Source organism: Mandrillus leucophaeus, unplaced genomic scaffold (genome assembly GCF_000951045.1).
Source record: "Mandrillus leucophaeus isolate KB7577 unplaced genomic scaffold, Mleu.le_1.0 Scaffold442, whole genome shotgun sequence".
NCBI lineage: Eukaryota > Metazoa > Chordata > Mammalia > Primates > Cercopithecidae > Mandrillus > Mandrillus leucophaeus.
This window is the reverse complement of record NW_012104721.1, coordinates 1,239,701-1,260,022: the sequence shown is the minus strand read 5'-3', so window position 1 is coordinate 1,260,022 and position 20,322 is coordinate 1,239,701. Positions and strand designations below refer to the sequence as shown.

The window sequence follows — 20,322 nt, the reverse complement described above, 5'->3', positions numbered from 1 at the left end:
CTGCTCCACACAAAGGAGCCACTGGGGTCAGCCTACACACCCAAACTCCCCCTGCACAGAACTGAACGGCTCCTCACCACCCGCAGCGCAACCCTTTAGCCCAGTGACACTTTACTGGCAGGGCCCTGGTTGGCCGCAGGGCCGGCTGCCCAGGGAAGGGCTTGGCACCAGAGCGAGAGGCTGCAGAACATATTTCCAGTTGGGTTTACAGGCCAAGAGCCTCAGTCCCTTCCCACCACTGTTCCCACTGGCCCTGCCCGCCTGCCCAGCACATTAGCATTTAAATATCTCCAAAGTCGTCTCCACCAAAGCCCTCTCCCCCCGTGGAATCCACCAGGGAGGGAGCATTTGAATCCCTCTCCCAGACTCCCCTTTCCTCATAATGGCCATACTGTATTCATCAGCTTCTGTATGTGGCATTAGCCGAAAGAAGGAGCAAGGGCGCCTAGCAACCCAGAGGAGGCTGAGAAAGAGGTGGGAAGGAAGTGATTTTCATGTAATCATTCACTTCTACAAAAGCCGTTGTCAGGTACACACTGGAAACACAGCTGTTTTATTATTCTCCTAACCTACTTTTAATCTTTTGAGAATCCTTACCAATATAAAAGGCAAAAAGAAAGAGCTTAATTCAGCCATTTTCTGCCGGGCCATATAAGTTATATTTTTGCCTCAAACTAAAGCTCTGCTTACAAAAGTTGTGTGTGCATGTGTCTGTGTGTGTGTGTGTGTGTGTGAGTCTGTGGGTGTGTGTCTGTGTGTGTGTGTGTGTAGCTGTCTGTTTGAAGGAAAATGTCGAAGAAAGAAAAGGCTGTGGGTTGGAAGCCCCAGGAGGGCCACCAAGCTCTGTTCTGGCTTCTTGGATCCAAAAGCCCATACCGCATGTGCTGTTGGGTCTGGCGGTTTTCACGCATCTTCTTGGCCAGGCGCTGGAAAAGCAAGCAGCCTAGGAGGGATGGAGTGTTGGTCCTTCTCATCCATCCCTGTTGGACCCAAGCTGGTAGCCCTAAGAGGCGTGTGTATCTGCTTTAGTGATGGGCTGTTCAGCTTTTGCGCTTCTCAGAAATCTGATTAGTTCACCTGATGGGAACGGAAGCTGGGATGTTGGAAAGGACGTGGGAGCTTGTTTGCATAGTATAATTGAGTATCGTCAGCCACCAAAAGAAACCAGATTAAGGGGATGGTACCAGGTACTCCACTATACACTTTACATTCATTATGTCTTTCTTTCACAGGCAAGGAAGTTGAGGTTCAAAGAGGTGAAGTAATTTGCCCAGGGTTGCTTAGCAGTAAGCAGAAGAGTAGAGCTCCAAGCTGGGTCTGCTGACCCCAAAGTTTTTGCCCTTTTCAGTAAGCCCCTGCAAGGCTTAAGGCATGCAGCCTGGCTAGAGCTCTCTTGTTTAACTTAGGCCCCTTTGGCTTGGTGTTTCAGTGCCTTCTCCCAACGTGGGCTAGGTTCCCGGGGCAATTAGAAGATTCGTTTGTTTGTAAGCTCAAAGTGACTCCTCACACTGGCCAGTGTGTACATTTCTCTAAAGTAAATGACAAGTGACTACCTCTCCCTGGGTGTTAGTTTTTTCATCTATAAAAGGGAGCTAATAAATAACAATGGCACCCACCTTAACAGTGTAGATGAGGTGAGTTTAATACCTGTACAGCGCTTTCCATCTGGTATGTCATAGGTGCTAAGAAAAGTTAGTTGGTGTCATTGTGATCATCAGCATGACTATCATCATACACCCTCTTACTGGTGCTTTCATGGCAGGATGGGTTAATGCTGCATTTGTCAAAGACCTAAGGCATTACCACAGCAAACACCAGCCAATTCCAGGACATAGAGATGGATTTAATTGGTCGGCCTGCTGATGCTGGCTTTGGTGACAAGCAGAGGCGTGCCCTTCTGCTCTGACCGGTGGCTCTCTTTGCAGATTTGAAATCACATTTCTAGGGTAGCTTTTTCTGAAAGCTGTGCTGCCATAGATGCTGTAGAAAATCCCAGAGCAGCATTTGTACCTTCATGGGTAGGCGGGACCCTGGCCCCTACTGCCACTGAACTCACTACTACACTGAACTCATCTCCCATGCCCCTCCCCACAAGTTGCTCCTCTCTGCCAGATGTTGTTTGAGAGCTTATCTGCCTTTGCTTGCTCTCCATCTCTCCTGCTGAAGTGTAAGCTCCTTAAGGGTAGGAGCTCTGTAACATTTAGTGACAGCTTCAGCCTCCATTCCTGGGACTCGTGCCTGGCACATGGTAGACACTAAATGCATGCTTATGGTGGGGGGAAGAGGGAATAGGCTTTTTCGTTTCCTCCAGGTTTTTGAGTACTGGAATATCCTGAGAGGGAATAAATGTTGACTAAGCACCTGCTGCTCATGAGGGCTCCTGGCTGGGTTTCTGAATATTTTCCAGAGTATTTCTCAATGCTCTCCAAGAACCAGGACGGTGCTGGAGGTTTGTTTCACAAATGTTATTTCATGTTCTGTGTGTGTGAGAGACATGCTGCCCACATATGCACGATGACCGTCTCCCTAGTCTCCCCAATTGGATAAGTTACTCGAAGAGGTAGGAAAAAGAAGTGAAACTTTCTCCCCCAAACGTCTAAGAAATTAGACATTCTACTTGCATGATCAAGGCAGAAATGTGGAGAAAAGGTGAGCATGTTTCCAGCAGCTCACCTGTGTCTAACCTGGGGATGACAATGCTCACCTCAGAGCAGTGTGTGGGATACACCGGTCATAGGACATACAGTCTTGTAAACTGTGAGGTGCTGTCCATGTGGACTGGGACAGCGTATGCTGAGTATCCGTCATGATGACTGTAGCTAAAGTGTGGGTGGGGAAAATTTGTCCTTGTCCATCCATCCTTTCTTGCTTCTCCCAGCAAATGTCATCAAGGAGCTACTCTGTGCAGCCCTGTGGCCCTAGCTGGGAAGGTGGGCTACACCCTTATTCATTGTTCTCTGTACCTACCGTGCACCAGGGCTCATTGGAACCAGTTGCCTTGAAAGAGGTGAGGTTGCCCCAGAGCTGGAGGCGGACCACCTCTCTTCTAAAGGGGCCCCACTCCCCTGTTCCCATGCAAATCTGTCCTCCAAACATCTGAATGTGGACCGCCCACAGCTGTGCTGCCAGAACGCCCCCCATTCATTGCTGCAGAACATGGGGAGTGATCCCTTTCTCAGCTGCTGACCCAGCTTCCTTAGGGTTTGTTTTGTTGAGACTGTTTTCCCTTCAAATTGTGTTGAGAAATAGGAAGCCCTTTCTCTGCTGAGCTGCTCCCTTTGTAGCGTCCTGGGAGATGCTGGTCAGTAGGCTCAGTTGCCTGGTCTTCCTTTCATTGAGGTGGGGTTGCCTTTGTCTGTTTGACTTGACAGCTGCAGAGCGTTTAAATCCCAGCTGAGACTCCAGGCCTACTCAGCAGACCAGGAGGTCCTAGTTTTTCTCTGTAAAGTGTAGAGCCAGAACGCGCTGGGTTCAAACCCAACTCTCTCCCTTATAAGCTGTTTGACTTTGCAGGAGCCTATTTCCACTTCTGAAAAAAATGGAGACAATAATACTTACCTAGTAAGATCATTAGGCAAATTATGAGATTGTGTACATGAGAGTCTGTAGTATGCAGTAGGTTTCAACAAACATTAACTCAAGTTTTTCACTTCTTAAGTCATTACCAAAGCGATGGAAGGGCTGGTTCATGAATGTTCTGTTAGCTTATTTTACTAACTTTCTTTTCCCCTTTTGCCAAGTCATTCTAATGGCCACTATGATTTTGTTTGTTTGTGCTTGTGGGATTTTTAGTTGAAGAAAGTAGCTGTAGGTGAAATAGACTTGAAATAATGCTTTGGCGGAGATAATGCTGTGTTCAGCAGTCATTTATTTTTCTCTTCCTGAGTAAATGGGAAGACTACATTCCCCAGACTTCCTTGTCTTTAGGTTGCAACCAAGTCACTTGGATGTGGCCAATAATGTGTATTTGGGAGTGACGGAAACCCTCAGGCCTAACCCTTAAAACTTTCCCAAGCAAACCTCCAGTTTCTCTGCCTCAGAGGCTGTGCTGGAAGCTTGTGTTAAGAGATGGTGGTATCATAAAGGAAAAACACTTAATATCACAAATCATTGGGTGGAAGAGAGCCCCTTCACAGGGGTTGTGCTTTAATCTTTGTGTGGGTGAGAAATAAACTTTTATTGTGCTAAACTACTGAAATCTGGGGATTTATTGTTTAATACAACATAACCTAGCAGTAATTATCTTAACAAATACACCACCTCACTGATGAGTTAATTAGTTCCTTTCTAGACTGAGAGGCAAGGATGACAATTGGAGCCATGTTGCATTTTCACAACCACAGGCATCTGTGTAAGAACACAAACATATATCAGTTATGCTTTCTGTAAAGGAGCCTAATGATGCAGACTCCATGTGAAGGCATCCCGTGGTTCTTCATGGGATGTTTTCAAGAAATCCAATCCCATACATTCTCAGGCTCTGCTATGCCCAAATGAGCATGTGTCTCAGCAGAAAAGCTGATCTCAAAATTGGTTTTTCAAATGTGAAAAATAGAAGAGGCCAGGGAAGAAAATGTTAGATCTGGAGTCAGGGAGATGTTAAGTTGCTGCTAAAATCCTGATGATGTTCAAATCTATGTCTCTAGCCCAGACATCTATATGTAGCCCCAGACTTTCCATGTGTCTCTTGAACATCTCACTTGATGTCTCAAACTTCCCTTCTCCAAATTAATACCCATTTCCCCACTTTATACCTTCAACCACCCTTAAAAAAACCTGGATCACCCTCTAGTGTTGCACCCCCACCCATCATATTGCTCAGATCTGGGTATTCATCCAGCCAAGATCAATCTTGTATAACCTGCCCTCTAAAGATTTCTTGAGAATCAAGAAGATAAGGTGGCAACAGAAAAAAAAAATTGTTTTAACTTCCTAGGATCTTCCCATCCAAACAGAGAAACAAGAGTAGTAAAACAAAAACCCTATGGACGGCACCTTCAGCACAACTAGGTGACTCCATGAACCACAAAATGTGAATAGATGGGGCCAGATGCCAACAGCAATGACATCTGCATAATATCAGTTCTGCAGGATAAGATGAAGATGAACATAAAGGTAAAGGGAATTCTGACGATCCAGCACCAGGAAACCCAGAAAGCTCTAACATGTACTGGGAGAGGACTCTTTTTGGGGGTAGAAGCTTGGTGGACTTATCTGAGAACATCACCTCAAACGAGGAGGGAGCCTATGCAGTCTCTAACCCCTAGGTAAGTGGGGGAGGACTGCAACAAATTTGGGCAGAGGTCTGGGCCCTGTGAACACTACACACTAACCAGTTGAGGCCCCATTGTCATTAAGAAGAAATTACGGGAAGCAGAATCCAAATTGAGCAGGACAGAGACACTAGAGGAAGTGAAAGGAGAAATTTTGGATAGGAGTGGGAGAAAATAATAGAGAACAATACTTTCAGAAAGAACTATCTGTATGGCCATAGTTTTAAAGAGTTTTTGGCAATAAAAGAAGAAGGAAAGTTCAGATTGTGAGTCTGGAAAAATCTATCCTGGACCACTCTCATTCCTCTACACAAGAAAATCCTCTCCTAAGAGTACAGGAAAATCTATCTCACCTACACGTGAGCAACAGAAGAGGACTGTGATCAAAACTTATGCAAAGCTATGATAAAGAAAATAATTATGGGGAGGATATTGTCCCAAGGCATTGCACAAAGACAGACTTACAAAACAGCGGAACACTGAAACTTAATATTTCAAAACAAGCTAAAGGAAATTAATAAACCAATAGATACTATGAGGCAAATAGCATAAATGAAATTGTTAGACAAAAACACTATTTTAAAAAAGAGCTGACAGGAAGGACAACTTACAAAAGAAAAACTTAAAAAAAAATAACTAAAATGAAGGAATAACAGTGAATACAGACCATGGATAATATGACAAAGTAAACAGAAGATGGAAAGGAGGAACAATGTAAAAATAAAGTCAGAAATGAACAAAGACTTTTTAAAGAATGAAAGAAAAAGCAATAGGTATAGAAGGTGAACAAAGAAGGTCCAACATGCATACGAGTCCCCAAAGAAGAGATCCAAAGCAATGGAAGAGAATAAATACAACAATAATTTTGGAATCTTTTTTCTCCTGAAAGAGAAGACTTGAACTTGCATCTTGAAAAAATATACCATGAGCCTGAGAAAATCAACACAGATTAGTCACTGTTGGACTTTATTAAATTATAGAACAAAACCTGTTGGACATCCAGACCAAAAGAATAAGTGCTTTATAAGGGGAAGCAAGTTATATTGGCACCAGACTTTTCTACAGCAGCACTTTGTGCCAGAAAACAACTAAGCAATATATTCCAGATACTCAGGAAAAGAAAGAGAGAGCCAAGGATTTTATATACAGCCAAATTGCCTTTCAAGTATGAAAGTGACAGATCAACTATTCTAAACATGCAAGAACTCAGCAAATATTATTTCCTATGAGCCTTTCCAGAGGAATTTACTACAGAACAAGCTACAGATAACAAAATTGACTGGAAAGGCATTAACATAAGGGCTGGGGATGATCATTAAATTCATAGTTACCTATCAAATTCACATTAAATAATGACTATAAGGAGCCTGGCATGGTGGTGCATGCCTGTAGTCACAGCTACTCAGGAGGCTGAGGCAGAAGGATCATTTGAACCCAAGAGTTCAAGGCTGCTGTGAGCCATGATCACACCACTGCACTCCAGCCTTGGCAACATAGCAAGATCCCATCTCAATCAGTCAATCAATCATTCAATCAATCAGTAAAGGCTATTATGTGATGGTTGTATGTTCTGATAATCTAGACAGTATATGCAAAATTTGAAGATAATAGCATATATATGAAAAGTAGAAAAAGTTTACAGATTGACTTTTAAGTATTAACTGGAAGCAAATGGATTTTTCTTCAAATCAGATGCTAGCAGGTAGGGAGTGAAGACAATTGGAGGCTGTAGCTAATTTCAGTATTCCTCACAGCAGAGAAACAACAGACTGTGTCAAAAAAGGGGAGGACTAAGGGTATTGTGTAAAGGTGCTGGTTTAATGGTGAACATCAGACTAAAAATGACAGACTTTTCCCCATAGAGGTAGGGGAGCAAGATGGAAAAATCATTTGAGAACATACCCACCTTTCACATGAATCTTTAAGCCCAACATGCCCTCTTTCATCTCTTCTCCAATATTGAAAGGTGTGCCTCCTCCAGGCAGCCTTCTCTGATTGTCTTAGCACAAGTTTCTCTTTCCCCACATCTGTCTTCTCCTAGCTACTGCGCACATTGTTTTGTGAATGTTTTATCTCACCTGAGGACAGAGATGGAGTGCTATGTAAAATTGAGTGGTACATCTTTCAGAGTCTGACACAGGGCTCTGCACAGTATACAGGTGAATGAACTCAGTGAATGCTGGTCCATCAGTAATTCGGGTTTGATTAGAAGATTTGGGCTCATATCCTCTGGGTTTTTCTAAGAGCTAAATGTTGCTATTAGCTTCAGTTTGAAATGAGAACAATTCAATTCAACATGACTTAAATAAAAGAGGAATTTATAGGCCTCTGAAATGAAATGTTCTAGGATAGGTCTGATTTCAGGTCTGATCCAGGGACTCAAGTCATGTGCTAATATTGGTCTGCCTTTGCTCTAGACTCTGCTTTCCTGCGTGTTGGCTTTAATTCTCAGGTAGACTCTTCCTTCATGGCCAGTGATGCCCCCAGCAGTTACAAGCTTAACATCCCCAGAAAAGAAAAAAAAAAAAAAAAAAAAAAAGTGTCCCATTGACTTGCCTTGCATCATATGCTTGTCTATGAACCAGTCACTGTGGCCAAGAGAAATCCTTGGATTGGCCAAGCCTGGGTCATGTGGCCAGCCCTGAATCTACCTCTGAGTGGAGAAGAGGTAGCTTTCCAAAGTAAAATTGAGGTACTGTTACCCAAAAAGGAAAGATGGATGCTAAGTAGGCAAAAACAGCAGATGTCCATTTCGGTGTTGATGGGTCCAAAGAGCAAATTGAAAAAACAAACAAACAAACAAAAAAGCCTGCAAGTGACAATCATTGGTTTGGGGGACATATCTTTGGGGCTTGTGGGTCGAAAGCTTTCTTTGGTGTTGCCTAACTCACAGAGCATTTATTTACCATGTTAGGCAGAGGGCCCACTCCAATGAGTGATGGGATTCAGTAGGGATTGGGGAGCGGCTCTCCCACAAGTCTGAGGGCTTTACTCACTCTGGCCTGCACACTCTGACCCAGGACAGTGAAGGAAGGACACCCGGTTTGTGGCAGCATTAACAAGTGTGGTGGATTGAAGGCCCAGAGTCTCGTCAGGCACTGAGTAGCTCTGTGAGTTGCCACTGGGATTTGGCCTCCCATTTCATGGGTCAGCAGCTGCACTGCTTTTTGCTTCCCCATGTGGCTCACTGGCCTTTCTAAGCAGAACAGGCAATCCACTGAGGTAGTAAATGGGGAAACTGAGACAACGCAAGAGGAATTAAAAATACAACCGTTTCTTCTCAAGTCTTGAACACTTTTTCTCCACTGGACTCTTCCTACCAACATTTCAGCATCCTTAGGCTTCTACCATTTCCAAAAACCTTCCCCAAATTGTATTTACCCTTTTACTACCAGCCTACCCCCACTCACAGCAAAATGTCTGGAGTTTGTTCTTGTATTTCCTCTTTCCAGTTTCTCCTACCCCCTCTCGGCGCACTCTGGTCTGCTGGCACTACCTGCCTCTCCCTGCCCTTGCACTTCATGAAAAAGCTCTCCCTCAGTTCCTCACAGAGCTCCAAGACCCTAAACCCAGTGAGCCTTTTGTTAGAGGAGAAAAAAATACACTTATTTCTCAGGTTCAGAGGCAGCATTATGATCTTCCATTTTAATAGGCAATTTGTTGAATGACTTAACACAGTTGAGCAGACCCACCCACAAGAATGACTTGTACCGTGTAATCCAGTTGTGAAGAGGGAGAAGATACTGATACTTTGCCTGGAAAGGAAAGAATTCTGGGGTCCATTGGGCATGAGTGTTTTCTTTGAATCGCTACCACATGGAGGAGAGGGATGTGGTCTGGGTGTCCCCAGAACGAGGAACACAGGAAGAGAGCTCATCATCTTTAAAAATGTTCTAATAGTCAGAGGTCTCTGAAGAAGAAAGGGTCTGTGTCAGGAGATAGTGAGCTCCCTGTCACTGGTGGTAAGCAAGCAGAAACTATTCTGTCAGAAGTACTCAGAAGAGAGTTCTGTGTTGAGTGAGAGGCTACACCAGAGGCCTTCTGAGGCTGATTCCATGTTGGAAATTCTGGGACTGAATGAGCATACATCTCTAGAGGCAGACCTTCATGGACTTGCACCTGCCACTTCCCAGCTGTGTGGTTTGGGCACATTACGCAACCTCTCTGTTCCTCAGTCTCCTCAGCTGTAAAAGGGGGCCGATAATAGCACCTACCACATAGGGTTGCTGTGATTTTTTTATTTTTTTTTATTTTTTATTTTTTGAGACAGAGTCTTGCTCTGTCACACAGGCTGGAGTGCAGTGGTGTGATCTAGGCTCACTGTAACCTTCGCCTCCCAGTTCAAGCAATTCTTGTGCCTCAGCCTCCCATGCAGCTGGGATTACAGGTGCCCGCCACAATGCCCGGCTAATTTTTGTATTTTTAGTAGAGACAGGGTTTCACCATGTTGGCCAGGCTGCTGTCAAACTCCTGACCCCAGGTGATCCACTCGCCTCAGCCTCCCTAAGAGCTGGGATTATAGGCATGAGCCACCCACCATGCCCTGCCGGGTTGCTGTGAATATTCAGTAATACATGAAGGGCAGTAATGCATGGTGCCTGTACATTGAGAGGTCAGTGTTTCCTGTTTTGTATTTTTAGTGCAAGCCCTGTTCTCTAGATGGCATTTGATACCTAAGCATGAGTCTCCTCAGCTGCATTGGGATTTGAGCTCTGGATTTTCCTTGGCAACTTCTAGGGGCTGGGCTCAAAGAGAGCCTGGGGAACGTGTTTGAGAAGCCACTGTCATTTCCGTTGTGCATGTCATGCTGTCCACAGCAGTTTTTATCAAAAGGGAGCTTGGGGACTAAGAAAGTAGTTACCTTGTGTACCACGTAGGAAGCCGAGATGGGGGAATCTGTTCTGAAAGGGAGAAGGACATGGTGGGCCTCCCTCAGTCCTCCTCTCCCTGCCACCTTTTATGCTGAGTTCAGCTATGCAAATGTATCATCCTGGACAGAATCTTATGACACTTTTCTCTTGGTGGCCTTAATCATAAGGAAAAGGAAGCATTCGTTTTACCTTAAACATGACTTACCTTGCAAGCAGGCACTAGATCCCAGGGGCTCGTGGTCCTCGTTGCATGAATCCTTGCAACAGTCCTGATAGGGAAGTTTCTTCCCTACTTTGCTGATAAGGAAACTAAGCCTCAGAGAGGTTAAGTAACTTGTCCAGGGTCACACAGCTGAGGCTGGGGTCCTAAGCATTCAAGTTCTTGCTATTCACTGAGCTATTATTCATCATGTCTGGCAAATTCCCAAATTAATTGAGGACATTTACACTTGATCATGTGGTCCCCAAGAATAGAACTCTTTTAAAGGGGATCCTGGGTAGGTTAGGAAGTTTAATTATCCATTGTGGAGTTTTTCTGAAGGGTAGAGTGTGGGTGGGGGATTTCAGAGACCAGGGCCACCCTCTCACCACACATCTGACTTCTGTTTATGCCATCATCTTTGTGCCTTCCTACAGGTCTGGGTAGATGCTGGAACGCAGATCTTTTTCTCCTATGCCATTTGCCTGGGCTGTCTGACCGCTCTGGGAAGTTATAACAATTATAACAACAACTGCTACAGGTGAGCATTTCCCTGGGCCCTGCCAGCTCTCCACCAAACCCTCAGAGCCCTCTAACCTGCCAGGCTAGTTTATATTTGTCTGCCCACCTTGCAGGGCCCCAGGAGGAGACAGATAGGCTGTTTGTTGACCTCCCGCTACCCAAGGGTCAAAGAGTGGGCCACCAAGGAGCTAGGAGAATAACAAATGTAACCAGAGTCTCTCTCAGGCACAAAGCCAATCCCCCACCACCACCAGCATCTCATTCAGGTCTCAGTGCCACCTCGTATGGGTAAAGACACATCCCAGAGTGGATAAGTGACTTGCCTGAGTCACAGAGCTAGTACATACACCAAGGGCCTTGTTCTCCCACCTACTATTTAGAAACCTGCTTCCTGCCCCTTCATACTTGACTGTAGGGTCCTCTTGTGCCCCACCTTGCCCCTCAGCCTAACACGTCTCTTTGGCCTCCTGTAGATGGCTGCACCAGGGCTGAGAGGGAATTTAGGTGAGAAGGTGAGCCCCAGGCTGCCTGACCCTTGGTTTCCTGGCTCTTATGCCTGCAGCTTGAGTCCTACAGCAAGGCTGACACCCGTGGAGGGCAGAAGGCCTGCCCAAGGTCACCCAGCAGTGTGTGGTGGAAGGTGCTGGTCTAGGACGATGGTCAGTCTGTTGACGTTTCAGTCTACTGGGGTCTCTGCACCCCTGAACTCAGTGCCTGGTACGCAATAGGCTAATATTTCATGGTAGATGGACAGCACATCTCTTCCTTAGAGTCTCAGAGCTCCTTAAGCATGGAATGACAGTGCAAAAATCCCTTATCACAGAATAGTGGAGAAAGGAAGGCTTTTGTTGTTGTTGTTGTTGTTGTTTAACAAATGGTTCTGACATAGGATAAGTATTTTGGGGAAGTCATCAAATTAGATTCTCATATATCATCTCATCTTTCCACCGTAATAAATGTCAGATTGATTAAAGAGTTAAACATTTTTTGAAAGAAAACCATCCTGTAAGTAGGAATGAAATACTGATTTCAGAATGGGAAAAGATGTAGAAAGCATCAAAAATAATTAAAGAAATCACAAAAGAACTAACTAAGTGATAGATTGGTCCACATAAATATGGAGAACTTCTAAATTTCTGGAAAGAAACACAGAAACTATTCAAAGTAGCCACCTCCATAAAGTGAGACTGGGAAGTCAGAGGTGGGGAGGTGGGCTTTTCCCACTTCTACCTTCTATACAGCTTAAATGGGTTTGTTTTGTTTAGTTTCTTTTGTTTAACTCTGAGTACATATTGCTTTTATAATTTTTTTTAAATTGTTAATACAAATATCATCCACATTATTTTATTTCCAAATATGAGAATTTTCTGTAAGATTAACGAGCATCCCCACAATGTACGATACTCAAGGGGTTTATATCCACAACATATGAATAATACAAACAGATCTATAGGAAAAACACTAAAATACCAGTAGAAAAACAAGCAACACACTCTTTTTTTCTTTTTGAGATGGAGTCTCGCTCTGTCGCCCAGGCTGGACTGCAGTGGCATGATTTTGGCTCACTGCAAGCTCTGCCTCCCGGGTTCACGCCATTCTCCTGACTCAGCCTCCCCAAGCATCTGGGACTACAGGTGCCCGCCACCACGCCCAGCTAATTTTTTGTATTTTTCGTAGAGACGGGGTTTCACTGTGTTAGCCAGGATGGTCTGGATCTCCTGACTTTGTGATCCGCCCGCCTCGGCCTCCCAAAGTGCTGGGATTACAGGCATGAGCCACGGCACCCAGCCAACACACTCATAAAATATTGAGAGTGTTTTTCCCAAGTCCTGTTCAGCATAGGTGAGGGTAGGTGAGCAGATTGTGCCATACGCCTGCTGGTGGGACAGGAACTTGGAATTAACCACCACATCACTGGGTCATCATGTGACTCGAGTGGCACCGTGCATTTGAAAGAACTTTTATCAGTGACAGCGTCCCTCCCACATTACCCCATCTTTGAGACAGGGAAAGTGAAGCTGGTGGAGGCGGTACCTTGCTAGACATGGCAGGGCCTGGACTCTGACTGGGGTCTCTGTGTCCATCCTGGCCTCCCCACTACATTCTTTCTGAGAGCTAGCTTAGCGGTCACATTATGAACTCACTTGTTAAATCGGCAGTGTTTGCTGTGTGTCTACTAAGTGCGAGGCCCTGGAGTCGGTGCCGTGGGAGATGCAGACAGCAGTGGTGCAGCCTATAGAGTTTGTAATTTGGGGAAATCAAGACAATGGGGAAGTTAATGTGGGCAGGTCCAACACGCTGAAAAGAGCAGCTATTGTAGAATCCACTGTGCCGTCAGGCCGCCGTGAGTTCTGCTGCTCGGGTTTTTTGGATGAGAGGTATTTGGGTGACCGGACGACGACGAGATGCTAGAGACAGTCAGAGCAGGCTGTCCAGAAGAAGGCATCTAAGTTTTGTGGAGGATGTGAGCATGGGGGATGAGAAGTGAAGCACTTTGTCAGCCATGATGAAAATGTTAATTACAGATAGGAAGAAAGAGGCACCCAGATAGGAAGAACAGCACATGCAGGCTTCTGGGCTGGGCCAAGTCTGACCCCCTTGGGATACCAGAGAGGGCTACTGTCTGTGTACAGTAACACCCCATCAGTGGCTTATGGTCAGCATGGGGACCTCTGTGCTGGGACCTTCAGAGATCACTTGGTCACTCTCCTCTCCAGCTAGGCCGTCAGCACCATGAGGACGTGGGCTACATGTTCTTGTTCTCTGCTGCATCCCTTGTACTTAGTTTAGTGCTGGCTTCTATGCAGGGAAGTCAGAACAAAATCACCCCATTACACAAGCAAGGAGACAGCGGCCCGTGGAGCTTGAGTCCCCTGCTCCTGTTTACATTGCCAGAGCTGGAGCGTGGCTTTTCACCTGAGTCTTCCTGGCTCCTGCACCCCTATTCCTCACTACCAGGGGTGGCCAGCTATTTCCCCACTGCTGGAGTTGAAGAGGGTTTGGTCAAAAGTGCCTTGTCTCCGGCGTGTGTCTTGGGGCAGTGGCAGTTTCATTCCCCAAGGAGTGTGTGGATGATGTGTGCTGTCAGCCGTGAGTCCCTTCTGCTTCCCCCTCCAGCAGGCAGGGTTTTATTCCATCTCTCCCATCAGCAGAAGAAAGCAAATCCCCTGGGTGGCAATGCAAAATCAGAAGGTTCATTTTATTTCCTTTTCCAAATTGTTCTGCAAGTGGGTCTTCTCAACTCCAATGGAGTAAATTAGTACCCTCTCTCCCGACAGCACAATAGCTTCTGGAGGTCTTAAAAGCCCAGTTCAGCGCCTGCCGACTTCAAAGCACTGTTACATAAGCCTTTTACCTTGACGTGGGAGCTGGGGAAGGAATTAGAGGGCTGGAAATGGAGCAAGCCAGGCAGGGAAAATCCTCACTTCCGAAGACACCACTAAGCTCTGTCTGCTTGAAGGGGTGGGTGTTCTGGGGACTGGAGGGGAGGAGGGACAGGTCATGCATGGGACTGGAAGGGACCTCAGGTCCCTAAACAGCTTCTCTGTCTCTCCTTCTGTCTCTCCCTAATGTGAGAAAGTCACTCAACAGACGTGTGCAGGAAGATGGGACTTTTTTAACAAGGGACATTTGTTTTTCAACACCTGTGTGGATGCCCAGAGACAATTTTTTAAAGTCAGGATTTTTTCGTCATAATTTTTAGGGTGCATCATTTTTGTTTAGCTCCTAGCAAAAGCATCGGCTTTGATCTGTTTGACTCATCTCCCCCAGCCTCAGGATTCAGTGAAACGTAGCCCAGGGCTGGCACACTGCAGGTCCTAAGAGCATCACGTGGGAGAATTTCAGAATGGAGAGGCTGTAGGCAAAAGCTTTCCTCCCTGGTATCATCCAATGTCCACTGCTTGATAAGTCAGGGCCATTTTGCCTCAGACTTCAGGAAACAGGCACAAGGAGCAGATGTATCCCAACCTTAGGAATAACTCTGCCCTGACCTGGGCATAGCTGAATTTCTTTTTGAGCAGAGGTAAATCAGACTTGCAGATAAAGTCCCCAAAGTCCCCAGTTATACCAGCCCAGCCAGCATTCACAGTGCCAGAAGTGTTATTTAAAGGGATGTGTATCAGTCGTCCATGGCCACAATACTGCTATGTAACAAACAACCCCAGCACACAGGGGCTGACCACAGCGAGTGATTGCTTGTATTGCTCACAAGTCTGCTGGTCAGCTGGGGAGACTCTCCTGCAGGCTATGGATTGAAAGACCCTGGGTTTGGCTCCAAAGTCCAAGCCAGGCTCAAGTCAGCTCCACGTGGGTAAATTCTGGGGTCCAGGCCAAAGGGATAGCAGCTCCCCTGGGGAAGTTCTCATGGAAAATCACAGAAATGATAGAAGACAAATCCAATCATGCAAGCATATCTCAAGCCTCTGTTTATGTCACATCTGCTAACATCCTGTTGTCCAAAGCAAGTCATGTGGCTAAGCCCAAAGTCAGTGAAGGCAGGAAAATATACTTCACTCCAAGGAAGAAGATTGTGAGAGTGAGTCCTTGAGGAAAAATGATTTGATCTAGTGTAAGGCCAAGAAATTCTGTTATCCAAGCACCTTGTATAGCCAGTGAGATCAGGTTCAAAGAAAAAATATTGCAGGGAGAATTGGAACCCAAGGCTCTTGACCACCAGTTCAGTGCTCTCTCTACTCTGCCCTTGATTCCTAGGGTCATTGCAAGGCAACAGGGTGTTACAACCACCAACAATGTTAATGTAAGCTTTGGTTGCATTATAAAAAGTATGATGTCAGGAGAAGAGGAGGTGAGAGTCCTGCTGTGTTGTCGAGACTAGTTCTGGATGTGACAATTGAGGAGGGACTGGATAAGCTGGAGTGTATTACAGATTTCAAGCAAAATAAGGAATTGTTAAGGAACTGGAATGTTTAACGGAGAACAAAAAACTCAAGGGGCTATAGGGCCATTATCTTCAGATCTGCCAAGCCTGAAGGAACTCCAGGCTGTTTTGGAGGGTAAAGCTAACTTTATCAGAGAGAACAAGCATGGGTGAATACAATATGAGAAAGTTCTTAGCACTCTAAGCAGTAACAAGGGGAAAGTACCACTGGAAAAAATGGCCAGCTCCTCATTCCTGGGTGTGCAAGCAGAGGTCAGCCGGCCACCCGCAGGGATGCTATGGAGGCTAGTCATGCCTCTGGCAAGAGGTTGAACAAGGTCACCTGGCAGCTCCTCCCCTGCAAAATGGGATATTAACATGGATTGTATGCGTAAGTCTCAGTCCAGGCACTGCAGTGGTTGAGATTCTAAGGGCTAACTTCCTGACTTGGTGATTTTAGGATGCCAGGCCTGAGGCAGGACCAGCCGGGACTCAAGGGTACCGTCTTCATCTTGACAAAGTTCCATTGTTTCTAGTCTGATTTCTCCTGGGCCATGGCTTTATGCTGGTGCTTCTTAGCTGGTGAGTCCCCCCTCCCAAGAGCAGGGGACAGTCACTGCTCTGATAAACCTCTCCATGCAAGGGTTCAACCTGGAAGGGGCTGCTCCCTCGCGGCAGCACAGCAGAGACAGACTGAGGTCTGGCAGACGCTGCTCCAGTGAACAGCTTGGCCAGGATGAATGTCACCATAAAGCCTCTGCCCCGGAGGCTGCCGGAACTTCAGGTGCAAGGCCCATGGTTGCTCCCCCGGCTGAGAAGCCCCCATTTCTCCCGTGGAGGCTTCTCCTGCCCTCTTTGCTTTGAGCTCCCAGGAATACTTTCCCAGGCTTTCTCTCCTACCAGGGACTTGGAGGAGTGTCGGTGTGTTTCGGAGCATTTTCTCATTAGTTCTGCATTTTCCCATGTGCCAGCCTCCCTTCCCACGCTGACTCCATGCTTCTGATTCCTGACCTACCTTATCTTCTAGAAATTCAGGAGAAGCTGTGTGACCGTGGGCCAGCCACCTAACCTCTCTGAACCATGAGTGCTCCATCAGAAGAATGGAGCTGCCTGTGCCCGCACTTCTCTGCCTGCCCCACAGGACAGCCATGGTGCTCGGGTGGAGAACGTTCGAGCTGTGCACTGGTTCCGCCCGCTCTGACCCTAGTGCCTCTCGCTGCTTCCCCACAGGGACTGCATCATGCTCTGTTGCCTGAACAGTGGCACCAGCTTCGTGGCTGGATTTGCCATCTTCTCAGTCCTGGGTTTTATGGCGTACGAGCAGGGGGTACCCATTGCTGAGGTGGCAGAGTCAGGTAAGTTCGCCAAAGGAGGGGATGGAAAAGGCGGCGAGGGAGGCCGGGAGTGATGGTCATCATGGAAATGCCATCTTCCTCTTTGGCTCACACTTCTGGATTAAGGCCTCAGAAAGGGGCCCCACCATTCATCCACAATCCAGGATCCTGGGAATTACCGAGGAGGAAAGCCTCGATACCTCCTCCCTCCCAAATCCAAGGCATCCCCAAGTTTTGTAGATGCTGTCACCCACTTCATTCATTTCTCCCAAGCTCCACTGTCTCCCCACTAGCCCGGGCCACCTGGATGGCTCAGAAACCTTTCACTGGACTCTGTCTCTGCTATTGTCACTTCCACTTCGTGCTCTATCCTGCAGAGGGATTTCTTTTTTTTTTTCAAAATGCAAATCTGAACATGTCTTCTCTGATGAAAAGCCTTGCTTGGCTTCTTATAGTGCTGGACTCAGCATGGCCACAAAGCCCTGTGTTGCCTGGCTCCTGTGGCCTCACCAGCCTCACCACCCACCATTCCCCCATGCTCACTCTCTGCCCCACCACTGTGGTCTGCTTCACTTCTGCAAGTTAACTCTCTCCTCCTCCCTCAGGGCCTTTGCACATGCTTCCCCTTTGCTTGGAGAGCACCTCTCCCTCCCTCTCTTTCCCTGTTCTAGACACAGAATCACCATGAGCGTGACAGCCTTGAGTAGAGATTGACATGTGTGTGTAGCAAACCCACCACAAGCAGGGTTATCATCGTTTGGGTGATTGTGCAAAATGGTGAGAAACTGTTTCCTTGATTTACATGGTATTTGAATTTCCAGAGAATTAAGTGCACATGAAAAAGTACATAGTTTGTGTTTACATGACAAATGGAGTCTAATCTCAGATAAGTATAAATAGGTTTTTCACCTACAAGCATGTCCAGTAGGACTTTGTTTTTAAGAGCAGCACAGGGCATCTGGCCTCCCTGGCCTCGATCTACTCAAGGCCAGTCCTGCCCCCACTCATGTGACAACTGACCCACCTCCCTCTCGAGCTCCGGTCCAGGGTGTGGCTGTTTAGGTTTGGCCTGTGCGGTCAGGGAAGCACCCGTCTGACCCACCAAGACCAGCAGGCCACGGAGTGTGGATGTCAAAGGAGGCAGCTGATCAGCAAGCTCTGCTTCATGGCTGCTCAGAGTCCACCTTGCTCTTAGTCATGTTTATCAGAGATGCAGGGGCCCCTGCTGAAATCAGGGGTACAAGCTAGACCAGAGGATATGAGTACGATCAGAGCTGTCAATCGCTGGGCACCTACTCATTGGACAGGAACTGTTACACACATCATCTCATAGGATGCTCAGCTCAGCCCTCTGAAGTGGCATTTTTGCTACCCCCATTTTACAGATGAGAAAACTGAGGCTCAGGGACGTGAGGTCACTTAACTAAGGACACGCAGGCTGGAAGCAAGAGAGCTGGAACTTAATCCAGGCCATCTGGCTATCAAACTCATGTACTTCCCACTCCATCCCACTATGGCTGGGTCACCTAGCCCTTCACAAAACACCTCTGCCTCTTCCTCACGTTCAACCACAGGCAGCCCTGTGAGGAGGGATCATTGCCTTCTCAACAATAGCGTTGCTCACCGTGAGAATCCGCGTCCTCCTCTGTAAAGTGCACACCCTGAAACTCCCTCGTAGTGTTGCGTGAGACAGAGTAGCCACAGCACTGTTGTTGTTCATTTTATCATTGCTTCCGTTTTGGAAGGGAGTCCAAGAGAGGAGTGATACGAAGAAAAAAAGCCAACTAAAATTAAATTTTGGACTTTTTCTTATTCAAACTGAAAGAATACTCATTGTGGAAAAATAGAGAAACATTAACAGAAGAAAAAAATTCAAATCCAATGCAACACCTTGGGGTTATCCCGCTAGGATTTTTCATACTTATGTAGCTATAAGCGTGATGATCAAAACTGGATGATATTATCCTTGGCATTATGTAGGCTGAGTTCTTCCATTGTAATAAAGCATGAGGAGCTTGGCCCTCAGTAAAAATAGACTGTTATCATGAGTTGTGTGGTATTCCATTGAATTGATGCACTAGAATTGACTTTCTCTGTCCCACTTGTCAGGCTGTAAGACAGGTGTTTTTCATATACTACCTCATGAAATGCTCCTGGCACCTCTGCAACATAGGTTTCACCAGGGCCTCCACTCGTGGCTGTGCAGACTATGCCCTGCACAACTCCAGCAGGCACTATTCACATAGCAGTCCTAGCTTTTACAGTGCCTGTTACAGATGAGGACCTTGTAGCTCAGAAAGATGAAGTGGTTCATCCAAGAGCATATAGTCCATAAGCAGTGCAGCCTGGATCTGGTCTCTTCTGCCTTGCTTTCTTGTGTTGCTGTTGGCATCAAGCAGGAAAGCCTGCTCTGTGCCCCTGATTGGGGGTGTGGATCACACCAAGACCCTCTTTAGGAGTCTGCCAGTTGGAGCAAATGCAAGTTACAGCTGAATATGTAGTCACCTCCCCTTTCTCAGAAGGACCTGGGCTCACTTTCTGAGGCATGATTTTTGGAAAATACTTAATTAGATGCCAGAACACTCAGTGGGATGTCCCAGAACACCTTGGAGACTGAGCCAGAGAGACAGAATGTACTTCTTGCAGGGCTCAGATTTTGTTCTGTTCTAAGCCTAGTGCCTGAGATTTGCTGACCTTCCCTGCACGTCCTGCAGTCTGTCTCTCTGATGCTGTTGCACTCAGGATGCTGTCTCCTAGGGGAGAGTTTTACACAGCTTACAGTTGGGTCTTGCTTCTTTATCTAGCCTAATAATCTCTTAACTGGAGTATGTGGTCCATTTGTATTTTGCAATGATTGATATGGTTAGGTCCAGATGTCTGTTTTAGGACAGAAAATGTCAGAATAATAATCAGAAGTGGAAAGTGTTACATGTGTGGTAGAAGTGCAAAGTGATATGTTATTAACTTGAATAAGTTATGATGTATAGTCTTGGTCCAATTGCTTAGAGAAAAATAATAAGAGGTAGAGCTAAAAAGCTAATAGATGAAACAAAATTGAAAATTAAAAATATTTATTAACCCAGAAGAATGCAGGAAAGTGCCACAGAGTAAAACTAAACCAAATAAGCAAACAAAAACAGAAAACCAAAAAGAAAACAAATACAAAATAATCGACTTAAATCTAACCATATTAATACTTATATTAAATTTTTTTTTTTTTTTTTTTTTTTTTTTTTTTTTTTTT

The 20,322-nt window shown here is 46.0% G+C and overlaps 1 protein-coding gene across 1 annotated transcript in view; it reads left to right on the top strand.

Moving 5' to 3' along the window:
* Window positions 1–20,322, top strand: part of SLC6A11 (solute carrier family 6 (neurotransmitter transporter), member 11) — a gene marked incomplete at its 5' end in the record, with an annotated part of 123,462 nt that overhangs the window by 85,221 nt on the left and 17,919 nt on the right. Inside the window, 2 exons of the mRNA XM_011994147.1 lie at window positions 10,781–10,884; window positions 16,975–17,099. Coding sequence (XP_011849537.1) covers window positions 10,781–10,884; window positions 16,975–17,099 — 229 coding nt within the window. The remainder of the gene's footprint in view (window positions 1–10,780; window positions 10,885–16,974; window positions 17,100–20,322) is intronic.